Here is a 15,320-nt window from a genome sequence, read left to right as displayed (position 1 = left end):
CTAATTATGACTATTCTATTTTTTATACAATTGCCTGCTTAGCGTTAAGACTGGTTGTAAAGAGGTGAACGTGATCTAAATAGCTTCTTGGCATAATCTTGTTCTTGTTCGGAAACGACGAGAATAAATGACGCCGAAACCGGTTTTGCGAAAGTTTAAAAGTGAGGCGGAACAATGGAGGAAAAAAAACGGCGAATCACGTGAGCATGTGTAGTTACGTCAGTACTTTGATCTGACTTGCAGGACAAGTTCACATGAAAGTACGGTGAGACCTAGTAGCTCCCTGCAGCTTCATTCGATTTTTTTTCTCTTCTAAAATCGCGCACTCCTATCTTACTAGGCTGGGAGTCAAAGATGCAAGTATATCTCGCTGTGGCTATCTTATTAGATTGATGAGTATATGTGCCGAAAAAAAACAATCTGGACTCTTAAAAAGGAAAATAGTTGCTCAAGTGAACGTATCCGATAAAGACAAGTAGACGTAGGAACCAATTGAAAAGAAAAGAGATGCATGTGTCTAGGATTAACGAAGGAGCAGGAAAATGATATTTTTTTGTGAAGGAACAGCAAGGAAAAAGGATTTAAAATTTATAAGTTAGTGTGGTGAACGATACAAGGTAAAACGCCTGGAAAATGCATGTAGACAAAAGTTTTGACTCCGGCTATAGCCAATTGAAGCAATGCAAAAAATAGCGAGAAAACAAGAAAACGATTCAAGCGATAGACAAGGAGCCAAGCCACGAAAAAAAAGAACTGTCCAATTAGCCAAATCCCCTCTATTGCCAAGTGGGCCACGGTCTTCCAAGTTTTTGTTTTAATTACTGCAAAAGATTGTTAGTTATCCATCTTCAAACACGAATCGAGGATAGGGAATGAAACTTACTAAATCTCCAACGGCGCAATCTGGTCGACATTATACAACCAACCTCCACCCTTCTCCTCGCTCTCCAACCAATCATACGGCCAGAGCACAATATGGCCCTGCACCAATTCAAGTACCCTCTTTGCGTCCTCCTTATCCAACATCATATCCGCGTCACCAGCGTGGAATGTCTTGTTGGAGCTCCTAGTCGTAGCACGGCGGCGCGAACGCTTGGTGTTGGAGCGGTTGGGAAGATTGGAGTTTTGAGAGGGGTGGAAGGGGGGCTCATTGATGGTGACTTGGCGACCCCGCTCGCGCATCGAGTGCGATGTCTGAGGTGGGTTGTGCGTAGCAAAGTCATACGAGCTATCGGGAATGGGCGGTGGAGCAGGGAAGGTGAACGTCTTTTCTGGTGGCGCAGGGTTCATTGGAGACACAATAGCGTCGTCAGCTGGCTCTGGTGCCAGCTTCTCATTCAGTGTAGATCCAGAAGCCGTGTCGATATGGATTCCGCGGTTAGTCTGGGCTGACAGGTTTTGGGCCTGAGCTCCTTTCTCGTGGCCAGCAGCCCATTGCTCTACGCTGTGCTCAGTAGTCGAAGTTCCATTGTCTGTCATCTTTCCATCAGAGTTGTTGGTCATCTTCTCAGTGAGCTTCTCGCCCAACGCTCCGACCTTGTTTCCAACCTTGCCAGTAATACCTGTGCCAGGCGGCCCTGTAGCGGTAGGGGCGTCCTGCTGCTTATGTACTTGGCCCTTATCACCACCTTGCGCCTTGGCGAAACGTTCACCGAAAGTAGTATATTCCTGGTACTCCTTCCATGTCCGAACTTCATTGTCGGGCATGCAGCGGAAGACCTGGCGGAACAGCTTGGTGTTGTTCTCGGCAATCTGATGCCAGGTGTCGAGGAAGAAGGAATCGCTGATAGGGTCACGCATGCAGTCTTCAGTAACGATTGGGCGTCGCATCTCGGTGAGAATTGGGTTCAGAACTGAGGAAGATCCTTGACTCCAGGTGCGTTGCAGGGCAGGTGGGCCACCAATGTCCGTGTCATCCAAAATGGGCAATGCAGGCAGCTGGCTGAGTTGCGTAAGACCAAGCTTTTGCGTGTCCATACGTGGGATCTTGGGAGGCGGGAGACCAGCATATCCAGTTCCTTCAGTCAGTGCACTGATTGCGCTGTTCCTAGTACCCGTGGTACCGCTGCGCTTTCGGGTCCTGAGAGTAGCGCTCTTCTTTGGTGTAGCCGCCAGACCTTCAGCTGCGATGTCTGTCACAAGTTTTTCGTGACCATGCTCATCGATGTACGAATCCCGACCTTGTGCAATTGTGGGTCGTAGGTGTTCTACCTCGAGCATATGGTCAGCACCCTCGCCCCGCACATCCTTTGCGTGCGCCGTGTTGTTCTGGACACGAACATCGGTTGATGGCTTCTTGGTACTCTGTAAGTGCGGGTTCTGGTCTTGCGCCCAGTCGAAGTCGTGATTGAAGCTGTGCAGCTTTTCGGCCTTTTCGATGAGCTCATCTTGCATTCTGTAGTTGTTCTCCTCCAGCTTTTGCTCAGTGGTGCGCTGGGCTGTAGGCGAACCGGGCCCGGATGACTCAGTATGAAAACCGACACTATCGGCATCAGACATTTGACTGGCCAATTCTTCCTCAGAAATGCAGTCCACGTCGATACCCAGATGCTCTCGCTGAAGACGCATGCGAAGTGTGTGGGGAAACTTGCCGACCTTGTATGGCTTGCCACCCATATAAGAATCCAGTACTTCAGTGTCGCGAACGATGGCTGCAATCTCAGAGTCTCGTGATCCCAACATGGAACGCTCATTGATATTTGCAGATCCAATAATGGCAACTCGGTCATCGACAATCATAATCTTGGCGTGGATGTAGAGCTGCTCTGTGACGAGCATCTTGTTCGGGCCGATCTCGCCCCACGATCGCAAGGCGTAAAACTGGATGTAGTCTTCGGGCTCAATGCCCGCAGCTCTCAGGCGACCGAAGATGGAGCCTTCTCCACGGCAGATGCTGTGATACTGGCAGGTCATAATGAGACGGACACTGCTACCTTCCTGCTCGTCGACAGTGTTTTGGTATCCAGGCATGAGGGGAAGCATGATGCATGCTCTCCAGTCTTCGTCGTTTGCATGAGCGCGCTTGATACGGTCGACAATGGCATCGTTGATCTTGTTTTCAATCTTTGTGCCCAACACCTCACTGCTACTGATGTAGAATTGGTTTTCAATGTAGACAAAATGCTCCGAGGTAGAAATCATCTGCACGTATGCGTTCATGATGCTGTGCTCGACTTTATTGGGCGTACCCAGTGACCAAGCACATGCAGAACGAAGGATCTGCACTTCGCAAGTTCCGTCGAGTCCAAGAGCCTCGATGTCAGCTGGATTGAAGTCGGGCGGTGGTAGCAGGAAGGGCGTTGGCCTCGAGGGCTTACGTTGTCGTAGCAGATAGTTCCATCGCTGGACAAAGTGACGGGTCAAGTCACGAGCTGGCTGACCGACAATCTGCATACCAACATCGTGCCACGGCATTCTAGGGACCTTTGAGCGATCGTACATTTCCTCATATGGTTTGTCGAGCGCGAAGAAGTCCTGAACTCGGGGGTTGGAATAGTCCTTGCCCGGCCATAGTTGACAGTGGTCGGCGTCCTTGGGCGTGTCGTCAAGCTCAAAGCCTGTAGGCTTGTCATCTACGACAACGTGCTGGGGCGTATCCCAACGACCAAAACACAAATCAACTCCTCCGCAAAAGGCAACGGTGTGGTCGATGACGCAGATTTTCTCGTGGTGAGACCAGAAAAAGGTATTTTGGCGGATCTGATTTGGCGAACGCTGGACAAAGATGTTGGGGTGCAGGTCAAGTAGAGAGAACTTAGAATACTCGGAGTCGATGGGGATGGCGGCACCGATGTTGCGGTACATGATGACGAAAATCTTGACACCTTCCTGCGCTTTCCGCTGTAACAGTCTGTCGAGTCTCCACTTTTGACTGATAGCGGCTGGACGGCGTAGGTAGAGTTCAGGGCTCAGCCACCAATCGTGGATGTAGATGACATCCCGGGCCATGCTGATGGCACGTGAAACATTCCACATGTAGTCGCGACCATCGACCAGCCATTGTGCGTAGATCTTCTTACGCACAGGGGCAAAGCTGTCGAATCGTTGGCGTTGTGACCACACAGTATTTTGTGCCATGAAGCTGATGGACTCTTCAAACTGCTGCAGCATCCTATCGTTTCTGGCCAGCAGTTTCATCTTGCGCTCAGCATTGATAAGCTTCAATTGATGATGACCTGTTGCGGATGCCTTTGCTTCGCTCGCAATATCCCTGGCCTTCTTGTCTCGTATCCTGCCACTCTTGGATTCCAGGTTGAAGTCCGCATCCACCAAAAACACATCGTAAACATTCATCTCTTCAGGAGAGTCTACGCAGACCACGTAGCTGTGTCTCACTAGAAACCATTTTGGCCAATGGCGGTTGATCATAGAGACCTTGGTCCAGCCTTTCCTATTGTCGACACCCTTTGAGGATTTGATCATTAGGAAGCCTTCTTTTCCGTGGTAGCCGCCTTCGGCAGCCAATCGGACACCAAGGGCAGAGAGTTCGAGGAACTTGCACAGCCGATTGCTGTCAGGGCGAAAGATGAGATAGGTCATCAGTCCACGCAAATATTGTTCGAGTTTCTTCCGCTGTCGCTCGTGGTGGTTCTGTTTCGCTTGTGCTGGTTGGCCGACAGCTCCTACAAAGCTACCTTGTCTAACTACCAGTGCGCCGATGGCGCCCTGGGCTTGACTGCCGCTGACGCTGGATTGCCTACGGCCCAAGAAAGACGACTTGCCTCGCTTCTTGGAAGGTCGCTCAGTAGCGCTGGCATCGCCGTCAGGCCCACTGGCGGCGCCTCCTATGGCATTGTCCTCCTCTTCCTCCTCGCCTTCATCGTCGAGAATACCGTAACCTCGGAGGCCTCGGAGATAAGGCAATACACTCCTGGGGAAACGAGGAAGCTTTGTTCTAGGATCCTCTTTCTCCTCCTCCTCTTCCTCGCCATCTTTGGTCGTCTTGTCCTTTATCTCACGGACGCGGTTTGCAGGCCGATTTCGGAAAGCATCCTGCTTCTCTTGCACCTTGAACTTGAGATGCAAGTTGGCAAAGTCGGCGACACTTCTGTAAACGACCCACTTCATACGGGTCAGACCACTGCCGTATTCGAGCTCTATGCGCAAAGCAGTGTGGCGGTCGCCCTCCTTCTTTCCAGGGCGGTCCGTGTCGGTAATGGTGACCTTGAGTTGTTCAAGGAGGACAGGGATACGCTTGTGACCATGCTCGTCACGCTGGAACATACTGGCCAGGAAAAGGGCGGCCGGGGCACCAGCAAGCAGCTCGGCCATGAGCTCGGCCGACTTTGCATGGTCAATCTGGCGCTCTACCTTTTGTCTGTTGCCCAACAGCTTCAGACTGTTCTTGATTGACTTCCATTTCTGAGCGCTCAGACTCGAGGTGCGCTCACTGCGCATCCTCCACGGCGAAGGCTGTGTGTCGCCATGAGCGCCGCGGAAGTTTGTCAGACTTCGCAGGTGTGTTGGTCGATTCTGGTGGCCTTCTTCCTCGTTGTTGGGGTCGTGTTTCCGCAGGCCGCCGTATGAAAGCCCTCTAGCACTGTGTAGCCCGCGCGACCAAGCACTCTCTTTTGCTATGCGTGATCGGCCCTCGTCCTCGGAATAGCCCTGACGCTCATTCTCGGGTATATCATCCATTGTAGATCGGCGCAAAAAGCCCGGGCGAGAAGAGGTAGGCGTCATAGTGGGCGAGTCTCGGGAGAAAAAGAAGCCACCGCCACTCATCTGCTTTGGTGTTGTAGGAGCGGTTTGTGCACCTTCAGCTTCACCGTCAAACCAACGTCGGCTGCTCTTTCTGCGCTTCTGTCTCGGTCTTCTCGAGGCACCCTCGCCGGCACTGGATTCGCCATCGGCATCGGCCTCACTGTCATGTCCCTCGAACCGCGGTTCATCGAGTTCGGATGTGGGTGACAGCGGGCCATGGGGCGAGCCGTCATGGCCGCCAGACGAGCCAGCTCCCAAACCACTCGAACTTCGGCCATGTCCCTGAATTGGCGATGCCAGTGCCCTCAGCTTGCCCATCAACGAAGAGGCCTGTGTACTCCGCTCCCTGGCCCTACCATCACCTTCGTCAACCTCCCATGACTGTTGGCGCGAATTGGCTTGTGACGGGTCGGGCCCAAGTTGTGCGGAGCGTGCGAATTGGACGCTCTTTCGTTCTCGGGGTGCATCAGAGAGCTCGCCCTCGGTAGGGTGTCGTGACATGGGCGCAAATGGCGGGTAGTAGGAGCTGTTGGATGCGTTCGACATGTGTGACGAGGGCTTGGGGGCTCGAAGGGGAGGTTCAGCGTATTCGGGGGCAACGCTGCCGCCATTTGCATTGGCTGGCGCATTGAAGGGAAACTCTGAGGGTTCTTTGGGCGATAGGGGCGAGCCGGTTGGTGCGGAGCGCATTATTCTGGGGGCGGTGTCTGATGGAGAGGGATTGTGAAGGTCTTGGGTCTCGTTCCTGGGCTGCTGCATACCAGGCGGTGACAGCATTCGACCAGTCTCTTCTGTGCTCTTTGGGCCAGACGGCGACGTCGACCGCGGGCTCCGAGCCATGGGCGAGGCGTCCGAGGTGTGTGAGCCAGGCATGGTGGTGACACGGGGAGGAAGAGGTCGCGTGAGGCGAGGGGTTTGGGGATGGCTACTCGACGGGTAGTGTGTTAAACATGCATTTTAGATCGAAACGTGTTGACTTTCACTTGATGACGCTGGCGTGGTGACGATGCTACTGCCACCAGGGAAACAAGGCAAGCCGCCTTTTGATCAACGACTGTGTAATGTGTGGATTGGTGATCAGCTCCGGCCGAGAGAAGGGTACACGCGGCGCAGAGGAGATCAGTATCAGTTCACAGGGCCCTTGCACGGTGGAGTACTTTGGAATTAATCTCCCTGCTGCTTTCCGGGTGAACGGTCGCGCTAGTGCCAGCGACCGTGGTGTCAGGGGAGGGGGCTTTGGACCGCGCCGCCTTCCTGACCGCCCGCATCACGTGACTTGTACTCGTCCTCAGCCTCCGCTTGTGAAAGCACTGCATGCATGTGCCGCATACATTGGCACGCAAATGCCTTGCACCAGTCCCGCTCTACATCTAAACTCACCACTGATGCAAACATATCACGGGACTATCCTGGGGCGCAGTCAGTCTGCCAATGGCCCGTCGGCCATGTAGTCTTGTCTTATTTGGTGATGCCTCGGCCTTGGAAGGATCGTTCTTCCGTATTCCTCATCCGTACCTGCGTCATGGCCAAACATGGCCTTCCTATTGCTTCACCTATATCTTTTATCCTGATAGCCACCCGCCCTCCTATCCTTATCCCTGTCATTCTTAATCCACCATAAATCCTTATAAATCCCATGGCCGCAACTACAAACCCCCTCCATGGGACCCCGCGCTCTTCCCAGCGCCCCGTTTCCTCTCATACTTTCACCATTGCGGGCATCCTCGTCGACGTCCATGGCCTCGATGAAATACCTGCTTCAGCCTCTTCGGCCGCCTGCCTATGGCTCTTGAACCCGCGCTTGCAGACGAAAGAAACCATGGAGCCAATTGCCAACCGTGTCATCACAGAATGGAACAAGCGCATACAGGAGGGCCGCGCAGGCAAGAACCCCAAAGGCCTCATAGCCGCTGCGTTCGACCAGCGCAATCATGGCTCCCGCAAAGTCGATGAACTTCACAACCAAGCCTGGAGGGAAGGAAACGAGCGACATGCCCAAGATATGTTTGGCTGCTACCACGGCACCGCTACCGACACCTCGCAGCTCATCAACCACCTCGAGTCCTACATATTCACAGCCCCGGATGCCCCAAAGATCACACACCACTATGCTCTCGGTATCTCACTCGGCGGCCACGCAACCTGGCACTGTCTGTTAGGCGACCCACGCATCACTGCCGGCGTCGTAGGCATAGGTTGTCCAGACTACACCCGCCTCATGACCGACCGCGCACGTCTATCCAAGCGAGAGTCATACAAAAGAACCACACCGCCCGGCGCTGCCTTTTTCGGATCCCCTGATTTTCCACAGGCCCTGCAGGATGCCATTGCTCAGTATGATCCAGCGGGTCTAATGCTCCCAGGCACGTTCAACCCCATAGGTGATGACAAGCAACCAGACCAAGCACAATTGGATCGCATGAAGACTATTATGAGGGAGCGACTACAGGGAAAAAGTATACTGAACCTCAGTGGCAAGATTGACAAGCTGGTCCCATATGCAGCGGGCAAACCCTTTCTCAACCACTTCAAGCGCATCATTGCAGAGGATTCTAGCCTTGACATCTCATTTGAAGATGTCCTCTTCGATGGCGTTGGCCATGCATTCCCACAAGCCATGGCTGATAAGGCTGCAGACTGGCTCTGCGACACCCTGACAAAAGATGATGCTGGGCCTGTATCAAGTAAAATATAGAATCCTAGTGCAATAAAACCAACGAATATATCACATCTCCATTTTCTACACATGCACAGGTCACAAGAATATCACAAGTTCCATATAGTAAATGTCAGACGTTGAATTGCTTTTCACTTCCTGACATCATTAAATCCTCCCCACCACCACCACCAACCAGTCCAGTTACACCTCGTCCTCGTCCTCCTCATCGAACTCTGCATTCCCTATCATCCACCATGAATACCAAATCAATCTCTATCCATAACGCCAATTCCCATGACCTAACTCCCAAACCCAGAAATTAAGAAAATTTTGATCTTCATCCATGTACTGAATGTGTGTTCCTTTTCTTGAATCTCTGCATCCCACCACGTGCTCAAGTTAATGATGTGCGTACTCGTTGCCCAAAATATCTATTAGACAAACGATACGAAAGGACGCCTCAAGGACGTGAAGCCGGCGAAGGGCTCGAAGCCGCCAAGGTAGCCGAAGAAGCAGGACTAGAAGCCTGCTCCTTACCCTTGCCGTTGTTGCTGGCTCCCCGCTTCGTCGCAGGTGGAGTAGCATGACGAGCTTTGATGGTGGCAATCAAGTCTGGTACTACGACACCAATGTGGGGTGCGAGATTGACGCGCTTGTTGTGGTATTCGGTTTCGGCGTCGGCGGCACCAGCGAGGGCGGCTTTGTTTCGAATGTCAGCTTTGTACTTTGGGATCGATTTGAAGGCGAGGGTCGGTGGGGTAGTGGGGGAAATGTTACCTTGTTCTCGGGCCTTTATGTTGTTGAAGTATTCCTGGGACTGGTTAGGGTCCTTGGGATCGGAAGAGGATGCAGGGTGATCAAATACCACTGTGTTGTACAACATCTCGACCAGGACTTCATCGCCTGGGACTTTTTGCTCGCGGATAGTGGGAAGGGGTGGGGAGTACCGCATGCTTTGGAGGTATTCGAGGCTTCGAGGTACCTGGGCGGTTTGAGGGGTCTGTACACCTGGATTGGCGTAAGGATTCTGGTAGGGTGGAGTGCTCGGGCGGACTGGAGTGCTCGAGTACGACTGGGCGCTCAAGTCGGGTCGCAGACGATGAACAGGGTTGGTAGGCCCGTAGATTGGTGTAGGCTCGAGGATCCCTGGAGGTGAGGTACGAGACGGAAGTGGTTTGTATGGTTTAAAAACCTGAGGTACTGGTGTCGGTTCACTGAGAGCGCCTTCATACTGGAGCGATGATCCCTCGCCGTACTCTGAGCACTCCTCCATAGTAGCTGCGGGGTTGGGAGTGAGGTTAGTCTCGGGGGGTGACTCCTCACCTTTGTTGTGTATATCCTCCTCGTCGTCGCTCCTCAGCCAATTGAACTCGTCAATCTCCCTCAAGCCATCTTCCCAGGTGGGTGTATCAGGATCATTGGCGGGATAGCTGGGCGGGAACAGTGTGTTTGCGATACGGCTATCGTAGTAGGCGCTTCGAGCAGACGGGGCCCACTCCCAATTCTGCTCGCTACTCTGCTGTTGCTGGATACGTTCAGCCATGGTGTCGATGGCGAAAACAAGCCGTTGTTTAGAAAGTGGGTGAGATGTGCTGGAAGGCAACTGACCACTCATGTTTATGTACTGTGGGGGAAACTAACACAGAGTGAAGAGTGAAGAGCTAAATATGCAAAACAATCTCCCAAATTGGCTGTTTGCAAACGGTCTCCTGGTGAGTATGTGAGACCACAGTGCGGGTGTGAGCACAATAAGTTTCAGATATCCATGGTGACTGCAGTATTTTTCTCATTTCACCAGTCACTGTATGTCCACTTTGTCAGTCTGCATTTGATACGAGAGGATAGATTGCTGCATAGTAGAAGTGGCCAGCCGAAGACATGTACTTTCACAATGCTTGGAGTTGGCCTACAACAATTCGAATGATTCGGCGATATTGTCATGTCTCTTGTAGACAACGTGAGAACATTGTTGGCCCAGTGACCTGCTCGAATGCAAACAGATTCATCTACCAATGGGGGATTCTTGCTTCTCACTGTTGAAGCCAATGCTGTTAGAGCTAAAATGATGTCATGTGACTCAATTCATTCATCTTCTCCACTCACTAGCGCACCCCTCTTTGTAGGAGCAAGTGTGACCTTCCCCATACGCAGGGTTCATTCGAGGGTTTCTTTCCTTTTGTTAGAGACATCACATTCAGGAACTTGGTGGTTAGGATCCGATAGTAGAGTGAGAAATGAGTATTGTTTGGCTGATGGGTATCGTGTAAAAGCCGCTAGCTCGCCGTCCGTCCGCCAACGCTTGTTCAGCCAGAATGAGAGGAAAATATTAGAGAAGTTGGAAAGCTTCATAAAAAGAATTGATCAGGAGGAGCAAGTTCAACCGTAGAGTTGGGTCATCCATGAAATGTTTTCATATAGGTATGGCGTTGCTGATGGCATTTCCCGTGTCGACAGGCATTGCGAGTACGCTATTGTAATCAGTACCAAGTTTTCCAATAGATGCGTAGAATCTTACCTCTTGCCTGCATCGGTTGCACAGCAGCAGCACAGGAGCGATGCTGGCCAACAAACGATCTGAGGAGCGTAAGCGAATGGCCAAAGCTAGAGGAAGTTGCACTTACAGCCATGCCCACTGTGACGACGAATCCAATCGTAGGCCCGATGATCTTGCAGTGGCACGGGTTATCTTTTCTACGATTATTCAGTAAATGCAATTTGTGGTAATTAAATCGCATACTCACGTTCCGCACTGGATACAAAGCGGGATAGGCACAAAGTCGCACATGGTGAAGGTTGGCTAGAAGAAGGTGATAGGAACAAGACTAGCGGTTACTGAACTGGGTATGTGTATATATATCGTATGGGAAGAGAGTTCGAACAATGGAACAACGCTCAGAATGTGCAGAACAAAAGTGGGTGATGTTAGGGGAAGGCTGATGCTGCCATGATTAATGCTGCACTAGTGCCCACGTCATCTGCGTTGGGTCGCGATCGCCGGATACACGCGTCAGCCCCATGCCAAGTTCTTGCTTCAGCTTGCTGCATTCACGCACCGCCCTCTTCTCAAACATTCCTTGAATTTCCTATGTACATGACTGGGGACTCGAGCGCAGTGTAGCAAGATAGCTCTCGGATGCGCCTTGGTTTTGCGCATAATCCCGAATACTGGCCAATGCAGTCTTCCGGTGTTCCTAGACACAAGATAAGCCAACCTTTCCTTCACCGTCGCATCCGGGCAAAAGCAGACTACGGCTTACGACCAGGAAGCGCTGTTGTGCATATATCTCGACGGGCCGGTCCATGATCTCTCGTTTATCTGTATACATTTACGGGCCGGAGGATCTCATGGGTTCTCGGCAGGCAAACACCGAAGCAAGGAATCGTGCCGCGTGCCGTTAATCTTCTATTTCTTCGCGTACAAGTTCCAACTCTACCGTTCTTTGGCCTTGACGTATTTTTCCTTCTAGACCATTGTCGTATTTGTCAAAACATAACTTCCACAAGCCCGGATCATCTTCATTTTCCACCGCGATGAAACCTTCCCAGTTTTCGAAAAGATATCGCTTCTCCCCATTGGAGCAAATGCGAGCACCCCATGGCCCAACCAGCCCTTCTTCAGCCTCTACGCGCAGTCCATGGCTGAAGTGGAAGACTTCGGAGTCAGTGTCTAGATATATCCAATTCAACTGCGGAGGATTATCCGAAATGGTGGAGACAATGCCATCGAAGTTTGAATTTGGGAACGGGAGGTAGTAGCCAGAGAAGGGATGAAGATGCGGTCCTTGATATGTTGACAACTGAACATATAATCGGCCCCCGGAAAGTACTACATGGCTGTTCTTGAACATTTCTTTGCGGTCTTCCGGCGTTCTTTCGGTCGCTCGACATCGTATGTGGCATTTGTCATGCTTCCATTCTGAGCTGGGGCCGTCGCTATCTTTTCTTTCAGCTTGCTCTTGTAGCGTCAAGACAGACGACGCCGTCATAGGAATTGTTGCGACGAGGGATATGAGACCGAGAACCATTTTGAAATGCTGTATATGCAGCGGTTGATCATCTATCGAGTCTCGAGGGCAATGGGTTGGAAAGGCAAATATGCAGTCTCAAGTGCCAGCACAAAGGCCGGCACCACCGACTCCAAGAGCTGAACCATAACATGGCAAAAGCAATCGTGAACCAATCATATGCTATACGACCTGCATGCAGCTATGATGGGAATCATATGCGATCATGATGCAGATGTATATTTCCATGGATAAAGACCAATCACATCGTAGTCCACGGGTAGCTCCCGGCTCCCGCTCCACTTTTCGGCCACGATGATCGACGGGAACAACAAGAATTGCGGAAGCCAATGACGACCAAAAAGCCACCAAATGCTGATCATAAGAGCGATGCAAGCTGAGATTCTGCTTTGAGCAGCGCTTTAACCGTATTGGGAGTATACGCTGGCGACAACAGGACTAGTCTCGTGCTCTATGTACTCTGTGCATTAGAGCCTCAAAAGTGCTCGAATGGCTTACAATACCGAAACCACTCGAGCGCTCTCTCGCGCGAAGATCATGTCGCCGACTACCTGTACCGATTGTACAGCTCCTCGGAGACGAGCAAGCTTCAGCTAAGCCTATGAATTAGCTTCTATCCAGCCATGTTTATGAGTGGATGCACGCCCGCGTCAGTCGTCAGACACTACACCCTCATACTCCATCCAACTCACCAACAAACTTAAGAAGCGGTGGCGTGGACAGCCCAACTACCGCAGCGCACGAAACCAAAGCCAGAGTTTCGATTGAAGGCGCCCCCTCTATCCCCAGTCCTATCTCTTCCCACGCCCCCTCTTTCCCCCATACCACCGTCACCCCCCGTTTTCGAGCTTAAAATGGCGGATTCGACTACAAAAGAGTGCGTCTACTCACATTCCTCTCATTGTTCATACAGAAAGTACTGATGCATTCTCAGTCTCACAGGCACAGTCGGCAACGCAACCGGCGGCCGCGGCCTCCCGGACGTAGGCGAAACAATGGGCTCGGTAACCAACCCGGGGAACAAGACAAAGGGAAAGAAAGGAAAGGGGAAAGGGAATGAGGAGGGAGAGGATGAAGAAGGGTTTGGGCTGGATAATAATAAGGATGTCAAGGGGAGCTTGAAGATTCATATCAAATTGGATCTTGAGGCTGATATTAGAATTATTGCAAGGGTGAAGGGTGATATCGCGATTGGCATCTTGTAGTAATCCTTCTCAAACAATGTTTTTTATTTTTTTTCTTCCTCTTTTGTCTCATCGAGAATGCGAGTCGTTCCTCGAACAACGTCCTCCCATATACTGGGGGCATCTCGCACGTGAATACTTGGCCAGCGCGAACCCTGATTCAAGTACGTCTCTCGACTCTTACACGTCTCATTCAAGCAAAACTCCCAACTCTTAGTACCCTAGATTCATTATACCCCAGCTCGGGTCCTGATGTACCGAAATACCACGACAACCATCATGAGAATCCAGTTACCCATCAAAAGAAAAGATATCGCTTACTTACCACCTGTCTCCCTTACTCCCATGCCCCTTTAATCAACTCACTCTATCTACAAACTAATTACCTAGATCCTTCCATGTAATCATATTCACTATACCAAGAAAACCTGCAAACATTCACCACACCCACGTAAAGCGTACCCCCATCGATGCAACGCCCTTTTTACCAAGAGCCTCCTCCCATCTCCCCCCGGCTCCCCGGTATAACATCGGAGCCTCGGCACACTCCATCCGCAGTGGGGCCCCACAATGACATATGACCTGATTCGTGCATTCACTTCCGCATTTGTAGCTGCGTTCCCGGCAAGCGGTGCACGTGGCGAGCCTCGTGGGCTCGTATCGAGGGTCAAGCGGGTAGGGTGGTGGTGGTGGTGGTTACACTATGGTGCTGGGCGTTACTAGGTCATTTGAGTGGTTATATGTGTTTGGGGGAGGAATGGTGTAAGTGCGCGGGCCAGGCGGTTCTTTTGTAGGACTGATGTTGAAAGCGTGTTTTTTTTTAAATGTTGGAGGAGGGTCTGGGGATTTGGGGGGCCTGGGGTTGCTGCGTTGGTGAGTTTAGTTTATTGAGAGCCGCATGGCGAGCTGGGTGCATGTCGAAAGATGGCTATTGTGTTCATGGGAAATCACCAATAGAACGGGTGGGGGAGGATTTATAAAGTCGGAGATAGTGATTTGCTATCGGCTGGTATTGTGTACCAGGATACTGCTTGAGGCTAAATGCCTGTTCGAATGTCGTTGAGAGAACTTAGAGTGTCAAGGGTGCTGGGGGTTAAGTACCAGGATAATCCTTTTCCACGGACAGATGGACAGTCGTTTTGCAATCAATTCTGATCAAGGGCAATGAGGTATGTTGACATGTAAATCAATTACCACAGGAGACATGTAAGTCTATTGTTGGAATGCAATGCGCTGAGTGTACATCAGCTGGTTCTAGGCGTCATCTTCTTCACAGGTTTTTCCTTTGTCAAATATTGTTGTGCTCCAACTTTCACCTCGGTACTGACGTAAACTTTGGGGGTGAGCAAGGGTGCGTCATTCCGACCCTGGAAGACCCTCGTCGATGCACAAAAAGTCCCCGTGTTTGCATATTTGTACATGGAAAAGGGCCGTAACGAGATATTAGAGTTCACTACCCCAGGTGCGGCAACACGGCGGGCGACGGGCTACGGGCTACGGCTTTAACCCGCACGGTAAAGTATGTAAGTAAGACGATGATTTCCACCAACGCACTTTCAAACAGAACCGCTTGAACGAAGAACACATCCGATGGTCAGATGCCAAGCTGGTCAGGTCCCGCCCGCGGCTCTTAACACACACCGGCGTTGGTACCGAGTCGCAGTCGCCTGCGGCTCGGTCATATGCCGACATGCTCCATTCTTGTCCCACTTTGCTCCAGGCCATTCACCGCCGACTGGCCCACGAAGC

At 51.5% G+C, this 15,320-nt stretch overlaps 6 protein-coding genes across 6 annotated transcripts; 2 read left to right on the top strand and 4 right to left on the bottom strand.

Annotated features, from left to right (window-relative positions):
- Positions 1 to 882: 882 nt before the first annotated feature.
- Positions 883 to 6,576, bottom strand: COCCADRAFT_95028 (uncharacterized protein; the record flags this gene model as incomplete). Its single annotated transcript, XM_007713679.1, has 1 exon — positions 883 to 6,576. One exon carries the CDS (start codon positions 6,574 to 6,576, stop codon positions 883 to 885), a length of 5,694 nt encoding a protein of 1,897 aa, XP_007711869.1.
- Positions 6,577 to 7,339: 763 nt separating this feature from the next.
- COCCADRAFT_95035 (uncharacterized protein) lies at positions 7,340 to 8,398 on the top strand (the record flags this gene model as incomplete). The annotated part of the gene is made up of 1 exon (XM_007713678.1): positions 7,340 to 8,398. The coding sequence occupies one exon, from the start codon at positions 7,340 to 7,342 to the stop codon at positions 8,396 to 8,398; it is 1,059 nt and encodes a 352-aa protein (XP_007711868.1).
- A 424-nt stretch (positions 8,399 to 8,822) lies between these two features.
- COCCADRAFT_94932 (uncharacterized protein) lies at positions 8,823 to 9,905 on the bottom strand (the record flags this gene model as incomplete). The annotated part of the gene is made up of 1 exon (XM_007713677.1): positions 8,823 to 9,905. One exon carries the CDS (start codon positions 9,903 to 9,905, stop codon positions 8,823 to 8,825), a length of 1,083 nt encoding a protein of 360 aa, XP_007711867.1.
- Positions 9,906 to 10,772: 867 nt separating this feature from the next.
- Positions 10,773 to 11,147, bottom strand: COCCADRAFT_36399 (uncharacterized protein; the record flags this gene model as incomplete). Its single annotated transcript, XM_007713676.1, has 4 exons — positions 10,773 to 10,830; positions 10,878 to 10,936; positions 10,984 to 11,053; positions 11,104 to 11,147. 4 exons carry the CDS (start codon positions 11,145 to 11,147, stop codon positions 10,773 to 10,775), a joined length of 231 nt encoding a protein of 76 aa, XP_007711866.1.
- A 610-nt stretch (positions 11,148 to 11,757) lies between these two features.
- COCCADRAFT_94965 (uncharacterized protein) lies at positions 11,758 to 12,387 on the bottom strand (the record flags this gene model as incomplete). The annotated part of the gene is made up of 1 exon (XM_007713675.1): positions 11,758 to 12,387. The coding sequence occupies one exon, from the start codon at positions 12,385 to 12,387 to the stop codon at positions 11,758 to 11,760; it is 630 nt and encodes a 209-aa protein (XP_007711865.1).
- Positions 12,388 to 13,241: 854 nt separating this feature from the next.
- COCCADRAFT_36397 (uncharacterized protein) lies at positions 13,242 to 13,592 on the top strand (the record flags this gene model as incomplete). Its single annotated transcript, XM_007713674.1, has 2 exons — positions 13,242 to 13,264; positions 13,322 to 13,592. The coding sequence occupies 2 exons, from the start codon at positions 13,242 to 13,244 to the stop codon at positions 13,590 to 13,592; spliced, it is 294 nt and encodes a 97-aa protein (XP_007711864.1).
- Positions 13,593 to 15,320: the final 1,728 nt, after the last annotated feature.

The sequence above is a fragment of the Bipolaris zeicola genome (genome assembly GCF_000523435.1).
Source record: "Bipolaris zeicola 26-R-13 unplaced genomic scaffold scaffold_65, whole genome shotgun sequence".
NCBI classification, from domain to species: Eukaryota; Fungi; Ascomycota; class Dothideomycetes; order Pleosporales; family Pleosporaceae; genus Bipolaris; species Bipolaris zeicola.
This window is presented reverse-complemented; position numbering and strand designations above follow the sequence as displayed.